This window comes from Rissa tridactyla, chromosome 13 (assembly GCF_028500815.1).
Source record: "Rissa tridactyla isolate bRisTri1 chromosome 13, bRisTri1.patW.cur.20221130, whole genome shotgun sequence".
Classification (NCBI taxonomy): Eukaryota; Metazoa; Chordata; class Aves; order Charadriiformes; family Laridae; genus Rissa; species Rissa tridactyla.
Genome location: NC_071478.1, coordinates 7,629,298 through 7,647,832, shown reverse-complemented (window position 1 = coordinate 7,647,832; position 18,535 = coordinate 7,629,298). Strand labels below are relative to the sequence as shown.

Here is an 18,535-nt window from a genome sequence, read left to right as displayed (position 1 = left end):
TTATAAAGCTAGACAGTGTTCAATACTTCGCTTTATGGAATGTGGTGGTATATTGTACTGGGCAAGTAATCTACAATTCATGGTGCTTTCTGCTTAGAACCTTGCAATCAATAAAGAAAAAAAAAATCAATGTTTCTTTTAATAACTATGTAATGAATAATACTAGTGATAATACTGGAGAAGAGATCCATTCAGAATAACTTCTAGAAAATTGAATTACTTTTCCTGTAGCAGAGAAAATATTATGAACTGCATAAGGATGCAGTAATATATTTTGAAACATCATAGGAAATCCAAGCTACAAAACTATACTTCAAGATCCTAACTTAATTATCATTAAAAAAACATTCAGTAAAGCAGATGTTTTGCATAAGCTATATTAGCTATATTTGTGACAAATCATATTTTAAACACAGAACTGATCAAATGGACACACTCAGAGATTCTGTTTTTATATAATTTTCATTTAGCACAGTGCTGAAATTTAACTGATGCATTAGATATATTTTTTTCTCTTCTTTCAGACGTGTTTAAAGAAAAACTTCTGATTATTTGATAACAAAAGTAAACAAATGTATACATTTTCCCTTGAATGGGGCCTTAAGTTGCTTCGCAAAGTTGCTTCTCAATTACAAGTCACACTAAGACATAAGAACATGCCCTAATGATTTTTCAGTGATTGTGATTAAGTGCTGTCTTTAAAATCTCTTTAACTACCACATTTTATAGAGCACTATAGACAGAATAGCATATCTATGCCAGCATTAAGGTAGCTAATAATAGCTAGAACATACAGTGGTATTAGCAAAGACAAAACTATAAGATAGAAGCCTGCTGCAGATTCTGCATGTATTTCCTCATTGCTAACATGAACCAAAATCCATACAGCTGTATCTGAACCGCTGTAGTTATCCGTCTTCGCTAGAATGCTGGGATGAATGGAGATGGTATCCTGAGCAAGCTCTGCTCAGCAAGATATTTCAGCTCTGCTAAAGTATGCAAGCAGTACCACTGGATTTGATAAGATGTTCCAGATGCTTAAATTTTATCACACCCGGTACATCAAAGACCCCTTTTGCTTATGCAGAGCTCAGTTCTGGAGCAATGACTCTTCAGATTACTCAAGTCACCAGTCACAGTATGAGGCTGAGTAACACGCCGTAGCAGCTTACTAACCCAGGGGAAAATTAAAGCCAATTTTACACCATTTAGTGAGTTAAACTTGCTCAGAAAGAGGTCCAATGCTGGCACAAAGAAGGGTGGGTCACACAGCCACAAGGAAGAGAAAGGAGGAGAGGAAGGGAGGTAGCAGTAGAGCCATCCCTGCCACCATTGAGGTATTACACTGGTGGCTGCACATGAAGTGACAGCCTTAGCCTCTATCTTGATAAGGCTTAAGCTATCTGTTAAGTTAATTTCATCCATTGGAAGATTTACATACATAAAATGCTTTAGTTTCCAATAAGAAAAGGGTTTATTGTCCCACCACGGACGTGATCAAACACTGTTGAAGTCAACAGACCTCCAGACCAAGCAGAAGGAAACTTCTTTTCTGGGGATGTTGAAACAATGAGAAATGCTGTAAAAACCTTGTTCTTTTTTAGTCATTTTCTCAGATTTCTGATGAAATTTTTACATTTGATGACTACACTGATATGTCACTGGAACTTTTCCGGACTTTAAAACACCCTGAAAATACTGTCTTGTCAATTCACTTAAAAAATTGAGAGAATTTGCTTAAAGACTTTTTTCAGTCTCTGCTTCTTTGTTCAAGTATCTAGAGAAAATATCACATTAGCAGGAGAAAAGAACAAAAGCTCTTTATATTTGAGTCACCTGCTTTTCAATCAGCCACTCTATCAACAAGGTAGATGTGAGGCCTCCGAGAACAGGTTTGATTCTGTGATGCAACACAACTAACGACAGTTGTTTGTAGTTGTTGTTTTACTTAAGTGAAACTGCTGGGCACCTTTGTCTGTACGTACAGATAGCACTTAATGCATAAAATATGTTAGTTCCAATACAAAATATTTTATATGTTTGAATATATGTAACATAAACCAGAATTTACTAAGAAACAGAGGTTTTAAAAGAAAACAACTTGGAGCAACATTTAGCACTTCTGGCACAGAGCCTTGGCAAACAGGATCCAACCTTGTTTAGGTTAATAATATAACTACAGTAAGATTTAATGAGAATATTCATACCTCCACTGCTAACAAAGATTTGCTGTTTAAATAGTCATACCTCCACCACTAAATCACCATTAACCACCTCCAACACTAAAGATTCACTGTTTAAATACCAAAATCAGTCATCTCACGGCCAGGATAGTTCTGTACAAATGAGGTTTGTATGGATGTTGTTGGAGATACTTAGATGTGCATTTCTTTACTAAATCTCTGCAAATACAAACACTCTAAAATAATTCTGGTAAGAAATTAAAACTTGCTTGTTATGAAATTGTATCCATTACAAACACGTCAAATAAACCACAGTCAAGTTGCTACAGTCTACAGTTATACTAACCAGCAAAGGCTGTCTTTACAATGTCTACCCATAAAGTAGATCATTCTGCAGAGCAGTATGCTGCCAAATCCCAGGTTAAGCATTCTTGCTATTATTCTTCTCATTTCTTTTACCTGCCTCAGAATTTTATATCTTCATCACATGCATAGTCCTATTATTCTAGAAAACAGTTATGATTCAGTAGACAAAGCACAGGATTAGTTAGCAAGAGAACAGATTTCATTAGCTTTTAATGGGATTTGAGTCTTTTTGAAAATTCACAGCCCAAGAGACCAAGTTTCAGCAATACCTCTGCGAACTCTTACATGGGCAAATATGACGAAAGGATTGTAACAGAGGAAATATAAAATGGATAGACTGCATACAGACGACATTTTATGAAGAAACCATTTCTACTTCCAATACTGAATCATAAAATAATATGTAGAGCTGATAGGGATTTCAAGTAGTCTATCATTTGTCTGCTGGGCTACACATCTTCCAGCGATTCCAAGCGTTTATGGAACAGTTCCTAAAAGATCTGCCATTACAAAAATGCAATTTCCTGTCATAAACCTTCCACGTATGCATTTACCTGGCTTCTTCTAGCACTGCTCCCATTACTCGATGTTTCTCTTCACATTTGATATCTTCATTTACATCTGTCCCACCAAAGATGATTCCAAAAGGAATTCTGCTACCTGCAAAGCAATGACTATGATGAGAAGCTCACCAGCATGTCAAGGCAATGACTAGAAGAGGAACCTAAGAATGAAAAAGTATATTGATAATACTGTATCACATATGTAAGCAAAAGCCTTTGAAAAAGGAACCTGGAGAAACTTGAATTTTTATGTTTTTGGCTTTGTGCTTTCAGAGCATGTCAGTCTGTTGTGTAGCTTTGAGATTTTTCTTTGCCTTTTCCATGCTTAGTCAAAACAATCAATTAGTTTCTACACTTGCCAGCCCACCAAACAGCATATATATTTTAAATGTTATTAACATTTTAATAAGATGCATTATTGCAAAGTTTGGTCCCAGGTATCTAGCTTCAGCCACTCATTCACTGCCCCATCAAGCATTCCGATACAGTGGTTTGGGTGACCATCCTGCAAAGTTGGTTACTGAAAATATTTTTGTTTCTTTTTTTTTTTTTTTAAAATATTGACTTCCAAAGCCAGTTTTACTGCTACAAAAAACGTAGATAGATCCACACCACCGGACAAGGTCACTGAATTAAGTAAGGCAGCATATGTGAACCTGCAATAACACAATTGTTTTGCCTAATTCCATCCCAAAAGATGGATCTGTGTTTATAATTGGTTGCTCCAAGATCTTCTGTGATCATGCAAGTGATGAAAGTTGTTTTAGGATGCCTTACAGTGCTCAGAACAGTAAGAGCAGAGGAAGTCATGTTGGCTGTGGGACAGTCTGTACACGAGACCTATTCAACATTCAAATTTTTGAGTATCAATAACAGCATATATATCCTAGTGTTGTCTGCAGTCTGGTACAAGCCTAGTTTTGACACACAGCACCACAATAAATTCATATTTGCATAAGGCTAAAGCCACCCAAACAGGGTAGAATAGCACTTCCACGCTAACAGTGGCTGGACTTACGAAAACGAGGCCAAAGGCTACTTAAAGAAAAATTAAAAAAAGCCAATAGTAGTGTAAGATTCCTTTCTAATAGTATTTCTTTTCTTGGAGTCAGGTTATTTTTAGTAACTGACAAGTTACCAATAACGTTCTGCCCTTAAACTAATCAAGATAGCAGACAATAATGTTTACTGTTGATTGTTTCAACACTGAAAACAATTCAGTGGTCAGTTTTACACCACATAAAGCTAACAAATAACAGACACGTGGTGGCTAATTACTACATGCAGAACATAGTTTTAAATTCCAAATGGGACTGCAGTTTTGCAAAAGAAACAATCTCTAGTAAGACAGCCTAAAAAAACTGCCATTAAGGTGACCAATTTCATGGATTTTGCAGATTTGTGTTAGCTGTAACAGATGAAACCAAGGTTTTCTCCGACTGTGAAGAAGAATAAGCAGTTAGGCTGTACTGCCACTACACACTGTGTATCAAGAAAGGCAGATAATATGCTTTGTTTTTTCCATTTTGCTGTCAGATGGAAGGGGAGAGGGATCAAGGACTCAGTAGACAACACTGTCTTCAGCACTGACTGAAGAGCAGGGCACGAGAAGTTATTGTGTTGATGGAAGGTTGTCCTTTTGAGAGATAATGTAACTGACCTTGAACGTTCATCGCTGTGGAAACTATTGGTGACACTTTCTACAGCGACCCATAGTGGCTTAGGGGGTGGAGGGGAAATTATAGGTTAATCAAAATTCATGGTTAAAACCAAGCAAATATGGAAATGTTAAAGCAAATGGGGAACGAAATAAATATGTTGATAAAGATAGAAAACATACTATATGGTTCACATTTGTATTTGAAAATTAAGTGAGCTGTAAGATGAGGATTTATTAGCATTGCTAATTTGCTCATTGCTACATGAAAGAACAAACAAAAAGAATTAAAGACCAATTGCCATTCTGGCTACTTAAAGACTTTCCTTGGCATTTTTAAATATTATACTCTAAAGTTTGTGAAGAGAATTAATGTGCACTATCAAAGCACCGCCACACTAATCTTCAAGAGACTGAGTTTCTGTAATACAATATAAAATATATATTGCCTTTCTAATAAATAAAAAAGTAAATAACTATTATGTCATCTATTACATGTGTTGATCATACATCCCCAATCATGTAAACAAAGTTTCCAAGATGAGGTACAAAAGTTTGGTAGTAGGGTAATAATGGTAGTATGACTGTAATGGATAAATTTCTTTAAGGTATTTCTTAACAAGGGATATGGAAAGATTAAATGTTACAAGAATCAGGAATGTCTTCTGAATCACTTTTTCCTTTCAAGAAGTCTACAATAACTTTTACACTTTGACTAGGATCATACCAGGAATCATACCACTTACTGTCTTGCTTTTCATAGATTTCTGTTTCATTTTTTATTCAGTTATTGCAGATGGTTTTCGGAACAGTGTGACTGACATATTTAAATTACTGAGCTTTTGTAAACCGTTCAAGCATCAGGCTTTGTAGGATTTGTGGAATTTTGAAAATCTTATCGCAACAGCATTTGGGCAATGCTATGCAAGTCAAAAATGCAATAAAGTTTGACAGTAAACATTTAAAATCCAACCTTATATTTTGTTACTTTGCAAAAAAAAAAGAGACAGTTCTAAGAACTTCCATAAGCCTTGTCCAAACCAATTCCGGATCTTGTCACAAAAACAATCATCTCTATATTCCAACAAGAGAAGTCTTAATGCATATGTTAGCAGAGATCACCTTACAGAATTATTTATTTGTATTCTAGGATCCCTACTGAAACCAGAGCTCCATTGTAACAAAAGACACACCAGCGTGCCAGACAATAATTCGGGCTTTCTGAAAACCCACCGGCACAAATTGTGGGGGGACTTCTGAAATCTGAAAACTAGCACAACACAACTTATACTGAGATCTGAAGTGAATATATTTGTACAATACGAATGTGATCTCAAAAATGGATACACACTTGCAATTTCAGTAGGTGACAGTGTCTGTAATTTTGAAAGCCAATGTTTCTGGTGTATCATTAATGGCAGGCTAAAATTTTGTTCTACATGGCTAGAAACAATAGAAAATTTTATTATTTGTCTGATAACATCCTGTCTCCTACAGTTTAGCTGTCATGAATGACATCTCAAAGTTATTGCATGTCCAGAAAACCCTGACTCATTTTTGAGCAGAAAAATCAAATTAGCCTCTCTGCTTTCTTCTGTTTGACCTCAGCTATACTTAGCCAAGCCATTGTCCTCTGAAAGAACACATTTGCTGAAAGTATCTTAATGTTAATATAATGCTCTTATCTTAATGTAGTTAAAGTACTTAATTATGAAATGCACTATGTGCTTTAAAAGTTCATTTATTTAGTTCTCTCCTCTCCGGATCAGGTCTCCCACAGAGAAAGATTTTCAGCATTTCTGAACATTTGTTGAAGTGGAAAAACAGAATAATTACATTACATGTGGGTTTATACACTTATAGCCATTTATAACTGTTTGTATTCATTCTTTTCTCTTTGTAAGATGTATTTTTATTGCAAAATAGAAAGGGGATTACCTTGCAGAAGTCTGCCTGCTTTATAAAGATGAATGGCCAGGGCTGCATCAAACTTGTCTGTGGAGGTTAGATTTGCTATTTCAGTCGGACTTTCATACATGAAAGCATCTTTAAGAACACAGATATGACCTGCAGCACGTAGATGATCCCTTCATTATCAGAACAAATAGAAAAAGAAAAAAAAAATATACTGTTAATGTTGTAGGCCAGTATATTAAATAAGCTTAATCATAATCATAGAATCTTCATGGTTGGAAAGGACCTGCATTCACCTTTAGGTTAATTTTGTTCAAGCAACCATGGAGCTTGAAGGGCCAGGGGGAGCGGTCCTGAAAATATTTGTTACCTTCACCATTGTGAAGCCACAGTCACACTTCCAAGCAACATAAACTGCGTCCATTTTAAGGCCCAAGCCTTAAACAAAGTATAAACAACACCTTCGGAAATGAGCAGAAGTGAAGTATGATCAGGATCTTTCCTGATTGAGCTTCAGCTGAGAAGACTCCTTTGGAATTGAGTGTGTTAGACCTTGGTCTTAGAGATTATCAGATCCTTGTTCTGGAGAAAGGCCACCAAGTGAAACAAAACACAAATATGTCCAGCTAATCAATGCTATTAAAAATACAGAACATTTATGCATAAATGTTTGCAGGGGCAAAAAAATGAATACATAAATAAAACCGGAGAGTTTTCTGTTTGACTGTGGGTTCAACTGCTACTTGTCTTAGTTTACCCATTTGTAAAACAGGCACAGGATAATTCAAGTATAAGAAAAAAATTACACAAAAGTAATTACAAAAACACACTTTCACAGTCTTTTTAAAAAAATCTGAATTGCTAAAAAGAAAAAAAAAAACCAAAATAACAACCCACAACAATCCACCCCCGCCCCTATTCTAGTGTCACCTTACCCATTCATCTTTATATACAGTGGTTCCTCACATTAAAACATTGATTAAAAGACTGCCAAAGTCAAGAAACTGATTGATTACAGGAGGCTTTACTTTAGGCATTTCAGTGAGCTTTGTTTTAGTCTTTCCTTTTATAGTCTGGGCTCATAATTCCTCCCACCGATACCAGAATCAGTTATCAGCCAAAAAAACATACAGGTGAAAATCCATGTTTTCATAGAAACTAGCACACACTATCTGCTGACATGTAGTGTTTAAATTTTCAATATTACAAAAAGACCATAAGAATGTTTTCTGCTTATTACATATTGTTCCAGTTGATTTATTTCTCATAGCATATTAATTGTTCTGGCATTAAAATCTGCTAACTCGATAGCTTCTTGGATAATGTCGGCTCTTTCCTTTCTTGATCATTTCATATCCTCCCAAGGAATGTAATTTGCTGTCCTGCAGAAGTTAGTCATTACTGCAGAAATTGGTGCTAAAAATGTTGTAAAATGTCTTGAGGCCTTGAGTGGAATGTATTAGCACTATATCAGACAGAGCTCCATTGGCACAACATATGGTGCTGTATTTCTTCCTTATTCTAAAAAGAAACTCATTTTACTTTTAACTTCACCATTTGAAACAAGACCAATAAATTGTAATACGTACTAATAAATAATAAAATACAGCCAGATTATAAACTCCTTATTTACACTGTTGAGCAATTGTTTACATCAGTTGTCCCATGAACTGGTACCAGGTACCTGCTTGCCTTTTGCAAGAGGCTCTCAATTTATATCTAAATAATGATTCCCAAATCTCACAGCTGTGGAAAGAAAATCTCTCGGGCAAATACTCGGGATGCTCGTGCATGCATTCCATAATTTCACAGGTGCTCATTAAATAGTCTAAAAGAATTTTTTCCCATCAGTATTCCAATTACCATAAATCACTATCATGTACAAGCAATATGTTTGCATATTACAATTAATTTGAAAATAACTCTCTCAGGACATCAGGAATCAAGAAACTCGGCTAGGAATTTCGATCTAAAGTGTCTTTTTTTAAAATATACTGGGAAATAATATTTTTCCTTTCCTCCACAGTTTCCACAGCTCCAAATCTCACAGCTGAATGACAGCTGTTTCTGCAGTAAATAGAGGGGGAACTCCCTCAAGTGTTCCAAAGGCTCATAAATTGTGGATTACCTCTATTACTTTTTTTTTTCCTACACATAATGACTCAGGAGCATGTAAAAAATTTGCATACAGCTTAAGAAGGAAAAATTATCAAATTATTTCTAGAATAATTCAAATTCCCAGATGCAAAGAGAGGCCTTAATCCCATAAACATACCATTGAGTTCAATATGATTAGTCACAGGCTTCAGAGTATGCATATATGGAAATATATGTGCGTTGAAGCAGAGTTATTGGGTAGTATTTAAGCACTGAAATTTACAGTGATATTTTCATATTTTTCTAAATGACTTTTCATCTTTATAACTAAAAAAAAAAGCAGACTATGATTTTCACACATATGCTGTTATCAAGGAACATGGTAAGAGGGTGATGCAAAGCTATTGCAGGAGATTTTTTTCGAAGGCTGATCTGTCTATGAAGTCACAGATGTCCCTGAATAAAGCCAAGGCAGAAAAGATACATTACCCATATCTTTCCTCCTCCTGGCAACTGTGTATTCACATTATTTTGCCATTTCATAAACAAATACTTTCTGAATGAAAAATAAAAATGATCACGTCTCCTGCTGTCTGTGAATCTAAGACAACATCAAAAATGCTAATTCTCAAGGCCACATTGTCTCTCTATCACAGTTTTGTATGTGGTAGAAAAATTTCCAACTGTGTGTCTTAACAACCAGTGATTATTGCTCGGAATCAGAATTTGCCTTGCTCTGCCATATCTTTCCCTTCTACCGAAACTCTCATGGAAGCCAATGCCACTACTCAGGGAGAATAATACTTCTAAAATGCAGTTTGGCTGTCAGATTTCAGATTTTGGGCGTTTTGCTAGTAAGTAACCAAACACGGAACCCTTCAGTCATTCAGTAAGCTTGAAAGAACCATTTTTTAGAGTACATTGTATTAGTCACTGCCTACACTGTGATATTTATACACATCTGAATATCGCACAAAACATTTCCCGGTCCCACTGATTTTAATATTCAGGGAATTAATCTTTTTTGTTATATTTTCTACACTCTTCGTAAATCATGAGGCTTATAAGTGAAACTTGTAAGTGTCTGCTCTGGATCTATACTGTATGCAGAAAGACATTGCTAAAAGGTACAACCCTTTTCTGACACACATTTTCACTTTATTAAAGATTTCTATAGAAAAACATTTTTCCCCTAACACAACTGTGAAATACTGGGTGATGTTTTACAGTGTTTCATTTTTTATTTCCTACGTTATTGATGACAACTTCTCACTTAACCCTGGCTAGCAGTCTTCCCCCCTTCAACCTGAATCTGCCGTTCACAGGTCTTCACATACAGAAACAGTCTTATAGTTCCAAACACAGGATGGCTGAAGCTAATACACAAGCGAGGTGAAAGTATGCTTACTTCTAAAGTGTTATAGTTTTGAAACTTGCTTTATTTTCTGTGATGTCTTCCTCTCAAAAACATTTGTGTTCTAATTTTCAACTGATATTTCAATGGAACTAATGGCAGACAAAGAACACCTGATTTCCAAAACGTTTCTGCTAGATAGATACACTGACACTTCTCAAATGGCACAAAATAGGCTTCATCCAAAAATATTAATTATCTCTTTCCCTAGGCTGTCTATTCTGTAAAGCAGCTATGCGTCAGCTACTGTTAAATCTACACAGCACAATTCAAAGCTTATTAAGTGAGCAGAGTCACTTCCACTGCCTTTTCTGAAACTTGGCCAGAGCTGAATATTCGCAATTCCCACTGAAGTGGATGGAATTACAAGACTAATGCTTGATCTTCTCTGTTTTCTTTGTAAATTTTTTTCATACTTGTTGAAGCAAAGTATTCATTTTATTTCTCTCTCAAACTTCTCCCTTAAACAACACAGACAAATTGTGTTGGCATGAATGAAGTACGAATAAAATCCACTGTGAATAAGAAATTAAAAATGTGAGCAATAATGGGGAGAGAATCCTTCTGTCTCTATGTTCTGAAGTCAGTAACTGTCCTTTGGAAGGACAAAATAACTGCAAGGTTTAATCCTGCCTTATAAATAGATCTAGACATTCAAAACGTTTTGGGATGCAGCATACATCCAGCACAGGCCATGTAAGTGATTGCATCTCAGTTCCAGAGGTGGAGGACGAGCACCTGCCTCGGCAGCTGTGCCGCTCTGGGAACGGTCACGCAAACAACAGCAGGGATTTACCAGCGCTGGGGAAACTGACGGAGGTGGGTAAAAGACCTCTTATGATCTGCCATGAGGAGAAGAGGATCTCCTGCTTGTACGAGTGCTCTTCTGTGTGACTTTAGTGTTAGCAGATAGGGTAAGAATAGATGGGAGACAAGTTGGGGCTCAGAATTACTCCAATAAATGTCTAAGCTGAAAAATAATTGTAAAGAGGAGTCATTAGCATTATTGAATTTGTGGGTTTAATTCTCTTGCAGTTGATTACCTGGAGATTTACAGAGTGGCTATCTCAACTGTCCCATTTCAAATGAGAACTGAAACAATCTCTCCCTCTCCAAACGATATTTACATATTGACAAAATACTTCATCTAAATCTTTCTAATTAACCAATGAATTGAAGATTTCTATTCCTTCCTACTACCAAGTAATAAAAGATGAGCAGAACATTTCAAGGGGCAGAGAAGATTCATTTATTTTCTTTCCTAAGACCCTCATTGATCTCATTTCTAAGGCTGAAGAATGGCAGCCAAACCAAAGACTTTTGCTTAGTGTTTTATTTTCTACTTATTGCTCATATTTTTTAAGGTGATTAAAGATTATACTCACCAATGCGAATAAAGCCCACAGCACATTCATTTTATCACTTGTTTTAGGAAGCTGACTTCTAGCCAAATTAGATTCTGGTATCTTTGCCACCAGTTACTTTAAACCCAGGAAATGAGTATCTTATTTATGAAAAGATGAAACAGTTATACAACAGCTGTAATACCATAAACATAGTATAGCCAGTGATAATAAGCCATAAAACTAATCTATGCTGGCAAGTGTCCAACCTGAAGACAACTTCATTGTTTCATTTATACTTAACCAAAAGTTGCCATGGTTCAATACAAAAAAAAAAAAAAAAGATTGAACAAATAAATTCATAAGCATGTATGCAGATACAACTGAGGCCAAATAGTAACTGGAATATATATACTTTTTGTGTATTAACACATATGCTACAAAGGTTACCATATGCATTTAACCTCAGGTATGGCAGATTAGTTTGAGAAGTGACATGCCCAAGCCTTTGGCCATACATGTAGATTTATTTTTTATTTTTTAAATGGCATAAAGTCTTAAGAAAACCAGTATTAGACGGAAGTATCTGCATAGGATGGTTTTAGTGATAGCTGTCCCCTGACTTGCCTTTTAGTCAGAAAGATGGATTTAATTGCTACCTAATACTCTTCAGGCTTCTTTTGTTTTTTTTTTTCCTAAACGGGCTTGTTTATATTATTCCTATAAAAAACATTCATAGTAGGTAATAAGAGAGCAACTTAACATAAGTTAGAGACTCTCAAACACTATTTCTGTTAGAATCCTTTATCCACCTTTACTGTGAATATGAATTAAATTGATCTTTCACTAATTATTTTCTTTCTGTTTGAAGGTCTATGTGCGTGAGAAAGCAGCATCCACTTTGTACAAGGTATGCCTACAAAGCAATGGGATGCTAAAGCAAGCTGGTGTACTCTACACAGATCACTGCAGATGTGTTCACATAGCTGCAAATGATTGCGTTAAGATGGTAATATATTAAACCATCTGTCAACTGAGCTGTTGCATCTCACCGAGTCGATGCCCTCTTTCATACTAAAACACATTAGCTTAGGCCACTGTGCACGAGTCAGAGCTGGAGAAGGCTAACCAAAATTACTGGTACCGTGACTTACGTAAAGGCACCTTGCTAAACCACTGTGTCTCGATGCAGTAGGCTCACATGATCACAATCAATCTCAGTGTATTAAAAGACAATTTTAAATAATATCCGGACATTTGTTTGTCTAGCTTATTCAGGTTTAGTTTAACTAGAAATAATCAAAACCAGCTTTCCACTAGATTACCTCTGCACTGCTCCACAGTCTGAATGTCTGTCTGACTTTCCTCATTTTGACATGGAAGATGAACGTAAGTGAATATTTAATTTGTAAAAGTAGAAGAAATAATCTTGTGGAGGAAGAATGAGCACAGACATTCCCAAGAACAACTAGTTTTGTATTATCCAGTGAGCACAAAAGATTAAAGATGAAAGGAAATGCAGAATGACACACAAACCACCACACATGAACCCTCTGCTGACAGGTGCGGGTAGAAAATGTGTATTATAAACATAAGAACATATTTGTATATCTCAACATTTTACCAATAACTATTCCTTTAAAATACAGAAAACTTCTCAGATCTTTATGCTCTATTTGCTTTATATCTTCAATGCCTGGGTGACTGACATGAGGCAGCAGGTATGTTCCACCTCTGTCTTATACAATGCAGTGGCCCTGCACAAATCCGAGGCTGAACTTGGTATGACACGACTAGAGTGAAAACTTAAACGACATCAGAGGACTATTTCTATGTATAACATATAATATACAGATCAAGGTCAGGGCAAACTTTTAGTAGCAGAAGAGATTAATCCTAAGAAAAAACAGCTAAATCGTGGGTGACTCTTTGATGGGTGAGAAGCAACAAGTCCTTATTTTGGGCCTCAAGAGGACAAAACCATTGAGAAATTGTTTCATTTTTACAGTGCCCTTTTTTTAAAAAAAAAAACAAAAAACAGAGCTCATGCACAGCAAAGCCCTTTAGCAATGATGCCAACCACATCCTTTTCCACGTTTCATCGAAAAAGCTAAACGAGGACATTAAGAACGCTATGCATTTACGCAGTTCTGTTAGTCCAAACAATTCCAAAGCCCCACCGATGCATAATCCCTGGGAGAGCTGCATCTGGAATCCCCACGGCAAGGTTACAGGGACGGCTCCTCACGTGGGAGCTCCCAGCGCCCACTGCCCTCCGCATCCATTTCTCACCTCGCTCCGGGAGTTTCACTTACTCCCCAGCAGTACGGGCAAAGTGGGGGAACACCCTGCCCAGACCGAGCCGCCGCGGGCTCCCCTCCTCCCGGACACACAGCCAGCAGGCCCCGGCCTCCCGGTAAGGGATCCCCCCCCGCCCCGGCGCTATCAGCCAGGGCCTGCCTCGGCGCTCGGCCGCCCTCCCCCTCGCACACCCCCGGCGCCGGCCATCCAGACGGCTGAGGCGGCAGCGACACCGCCTCCGTGCGCCGGAGGGGGCACCGAATGGCGGACGGTCCCCGCCAACCCCTCTCTTTCACCTCGGCACCGGCCCCATCCGCCGAGCCCCCTCTGCCCGCCCGGGAGAAATGCGGCCGCATCGGCGTGAGGGGAGGATGCCGAGGGGGAAGCGGGCGGGGAGGCGGGCAGCGGGGGGCACTCACTGTATCCTGGCGGCGGTGGTGGCGTTGCCGGTCTGCGCTCGGAGGCACGCCAGCAAGAGCAGCCTCATAGCGGCCCCTCCTGTCACCTCAGTGAGGGGCAGCGCCGCTGCCGCCGCCTCCTTCACCTGCCCGGCGGCCCGGGCGCGGCCCCGCCGCCTCCCGGAAAGGGCGGCGCGGGAGGAGCGGGGCTGCCACCTGCCGCCGGGCCGCCCCCGTTCAGCCCCGCGTTCGGCGGCCCGAACGGCGGCAGGGCCCGCGCGGCCAGGTGACGGTCGCGCCCTTGCCACTTGTCCCTGGTCAGAGGGCACTTGGCGACAGTGCCGGCAGGTTTGGGTCCCCTCCCCACACCTCGACATAGCGCGATGTGTTTTCATTAAGCAGCCACGAAGATGACGTGCTCAAAGGATGGCCTCAGAGAAAATTTAAATTAAAGACCTCCTGAGAAAAGCATCAGGGATGGTTGGCGTCGGCCACTGTCTCCTGAGGCAGCTCCTCAGCTCCCAAGAGGGAGGTGATTCCGATTCAGTGCAGGAATGGAGAAAAAACTAATTGTGGATAAGATGCCAACAACCAGAAGAGCCAGAGGAACGTGCTAGTCCAAAGAACAAGGCAACGGGACGGTCAAAGACCACGCTAAATGTCAGGAACGCCACAGGATGAGGCAGAGCCAAAGGTGTGTAACAGCCGGAGAAAGCTCTGGTGAGGCACCACAGCCTCCACAGCAGCAGGCAGAACCCAAACATACAGCAAAGCAGGGAAAAGGGAAGAGCCCAAACTCAGGACCAAGAAAACCGTATCCCAAACTACCAAGCCAGTCTTCAGGATAAACCCCAATTATAATCAGGAACACGGTAAGCAGCTAAGATCAGATGGGTGGGGCAGAAGGCAGTAAGGCCGAGGCCAGTTTAGGGAGTGTGTTGGGAGATTGATAGGGGCCAGGTGGCTGACTGCAGATATCCATGGCCTTGAACTTGATTCAGCATTTTGTAAAAACATTGAGAACACGTGCAGGATGTTTGTGGCCACGAGACAGGCGAGAAGGAGGGCTTGATCTAACAAAAAACCTCACTTTTTTCTTGTATACTTATAACCTGGTCTGGTTCCCTGATGTAATTCACCACAGGGCCACACAGAAACTTACGTTTCCCCAAGGCTGTAAAAGACAGGGAAACTGCAGCGCCTGTTTATCGTGGCTTAAATTACTCTTCAAGTCTCAATGTCAGGTAGGGGGAAAAAATATGTCACATACAGAGAAAGGCTCTTAAATTTAGTAATTTTAAAAATAGTAGTTTTTCAAATAGCTTGTGTGGATCTCTGATGACAGGTATTCAGGAATTGAGGGTTTAGAAGTGATAAAGATATATATTGGAGCATATTCTGGCGAACTGTAAGCATTTTGGTACACCAGCTCACGTTTTGCTAATGGGTCTTCATGCTGCAGAGCTGTCTTCAACTGTCTGCATCTTACCGAGTCATCACTTAGAAATAATTCAGCACAACATTGTTCAGACCATTTTAAACTCCATTCAAACTAAAAAAGATGGCTACAACGTAGAAAAGCAACAAATCTTGCATAAATGCTAAAAATAGCATAAATGCTAATTTAAGGGTAGGCAGGACCAAGCTATTTCCATCACCATTTTAGAAAGCATTTCTGGCATGAAATCCTAGCCTCATTGACACGTAGAAGGCTTTTGTCAATCCAGCCAGGATTCTAGCCTTGAAGTTTGTTTCACTGTAAGCGCCTATATGAAGAATATTTTGCCTTTTGAGAGCACTTAACACCCTCAAACCAAGCACCAGTCACCTCTGTTAGTCACTGCTGCCCAGCTGTCCATTTAACAGACCCGTAATGGATCACACAGACTGCATGAAGCTTACACAGCTGCCTTTCAGTCTCCTGATATGTTGCTGCTCTAAATCCTTTCCCAACAGACCCTCCTCCTGGTTCCAAGACCTCCCCCGCGTAGCTCATCTGGCTGCATCGCACCAAGGAAGGTTGGCAGTGTGCCTACGAACCGAGAAACACACCTTGCCCTGTTGTTGCAGCCCTGTAACATAGAACAGCCTCTGTAATCCAAACCAGGGACAATTCCCTAGTCGCACAGCCTAAAGCAGGATACGTGACGATGCTCAGAAGGTCACGTTTTGGGTTAAAAGGAAACTGTGGTTTTGGTATCTGCATGAGATACTTAATTACAAATAGCTTGGCTGTTGTAACTGTTCACCACTGCAAGCTCTAAAACCAGACAACAGCTATTCAGCACATTTAGTGTATAACACAAAAAAGACAAACATGCAAACATCAAAGTAAAACAAGGCCTGCTCCATGAGACAAATGAGGAAACTTAACCAGTCATCTGGGAAATAAAGAGAAAATAAAGGAAACATTCCAAGAGGTCTTAACATTTTATTACTATTTATGGTAACTCTGGATTTTATGCTATACAGGCCTTGACTGAAAGAATTAAAAATCTACAAGTCTTTGCAGGATCAAGCATTGTTGTGTCTTTGAAGACATGTATGTGCACTAACATATCACTGTATAGACACAGGTGCATTCACTGTATCCAAATAAATGCTCATGGATGTACCTTAATGAAAAAGTTTTAAATATACTGTGGCTAAGTGTTCTCGTTTGGAGAAAAATTAAAAACCACCTTCCTGAAGCTGCTATTCTTCCACAGAGAATGTTAGGGTTATAACAGTAGCTTTTGAATTTTAGTGAGGGTACCTACTTCTCAATACCTGAAGACTGAAATAACATTTTATAGTGTACATTTCAAATACTATTCAGCATTGCTAGGTGTTTTTAACAGTTGCTGCGTAGGCCAATATAAGAATCTCAACCCGCTCACGAAGGTAAATTATGAAAGGCTTAGAATGTGATATCTGCATATATTAAAACACACAATAACACAGTGTGCTTAATTACTTGGTAGTCTCTAGCAAATACTACTAGCTCCCCTTAGAAAATGTAATCACAATTGATAAGATATACTGTGTTAAACTGGGTAAAGCTGAAATGTAGTTTTTTAGATTACAGAATCAGTCATTTTGCAGTAGTTCACAAAGAGATCTCTGTACAGCTAGTTGCTTTTTCCTTATTGTCCTTTGTCATGAAATGTAACTAGTTAAGAGAGCAAATATACTTAATGAGTCATTCTTACGGCATATGTTATTTACAAAAGCCCATCATTAAATGAATGTATTTACTTTTACAAGCATCACTTACTCAATTACCAACCCTATTCCAAAAATTTTAAGTCATACCTAGATGTTGGGTGTAACCATACGATGTCAATCAATTTACCTTTCCACAACCAGAAGTATCTTTCCCACTTTGTTCTGGCCAAAAATATGACTTTAAGATCTGCCGCTGAAGACAATTGCGTACTGTCATGACCTTTACCTCGACATACCTGACGGTGGAACAAAAGAACATCTTAGGGTTCCAAACTTGCAACCAATAATGTGCATTTCCTCATTTTAATTGTGCACCTTGTCCCGCTCAAATCAGAGCCTTAATTTTCCACAGGTACTGATGAGGCATTATCACTGCAGGTACCCCTCAGATAAACCAGCCCCATGTCAAGCAGCACCCGCCCAGCCAGGCCCTCCATGCTTCCATCCCGCCAGGGTCGGCGTTGCTGCAGCTCCCAGGCCTGCCCCCTGCATTTACCCGTGTGACAGCCACAGAGTCACTTACACACGCATGCTTGTCTGCGGGATGGCCATTTTGACAGGGACAATCCCTGCTCTTGCTTTTCCAACCGAGAAGCAAAGTAGGGAAAAAAACCGCACTTTAATTTTGCTGTCACTGCTATTGCTGAATAAACCTAAGGAGAAAGTGAGGGCTCTCAGGGAAGCCAGCGCTGAACCTGTGTCACTCATAAAGTCACACAGCTCCAGTTAATACCTAAAATGTAACTCCCAGCCTGAACTAACGCACGAAGTAACCACCAAACCCGTTTCCCGTGCTGCAGCCTCTCGCCCCGCCGCCCTCTTCATACCCCCGGCACCCCCACGGGCGCGGCGAAGGAAAACCTGCGGGGAGAAGGCAGCCACCTCCCCACCCCGGCTGGGCTCGGCCCCAGCGCTGCGGAGGCGTTCCACAGCCGGCCGGCCCTCCCCGGGAGGACGCCCTCACAGCCGGCACCTCCGAGCGGACCCGCCCCGCAGCTTCCGGTCCGCCACATCCCGCCCCCTCCGCTGGCCCCGCCCCGCTTCGCCTCAGCCGCCGCTCCCTTGCAGCCCAGCCGCCCACGTGATGGCACT

At 39.7% G+C, this 18,535-nt stretch overlaps 1 protein-coding gene across 7 annotated transcripts in view; it reads right to left on the bottom strand.

Moving 5' to 3' along the window:
* GLT1D1 (glycosyltransferase 1 domain containing 1) overlaps positions 1 to 18,412 on the bottom strand; it is a 62,681-nt gene extending 44,269 nt beyond the window's left edge. Inside the window, exons 1-4 of one of the 7 annotated variants that reach the window (XM_054219596.1) lie at positions 18,334 to 18,412; positions 17,571 to 17,679; positions 6,708 to 6,856; positions 3,104 to 3,209 (exon numbers count right to left, since the gene is read on the bottom strand). In XM_054219596.1, coding sequence (XP_054075571.1) covers positions 3,104 to 3,209; positions 6,708 to 6,807 — 206 coding nt within the window. In that variant the 5' untranslated portion in view covers positions 6,808 to 6,856; positions 17,571 to 17,679; positions 18,334 to 18,412. The other 6 variants (XM_054219597.1, XM_054219595.1, XM_054219594.1 and 3 more) reach the window with 6 other exon arrangements.
* Between the last annotated feature and the right edge of the window lie 123 nt (positions 18,413 to 18,535).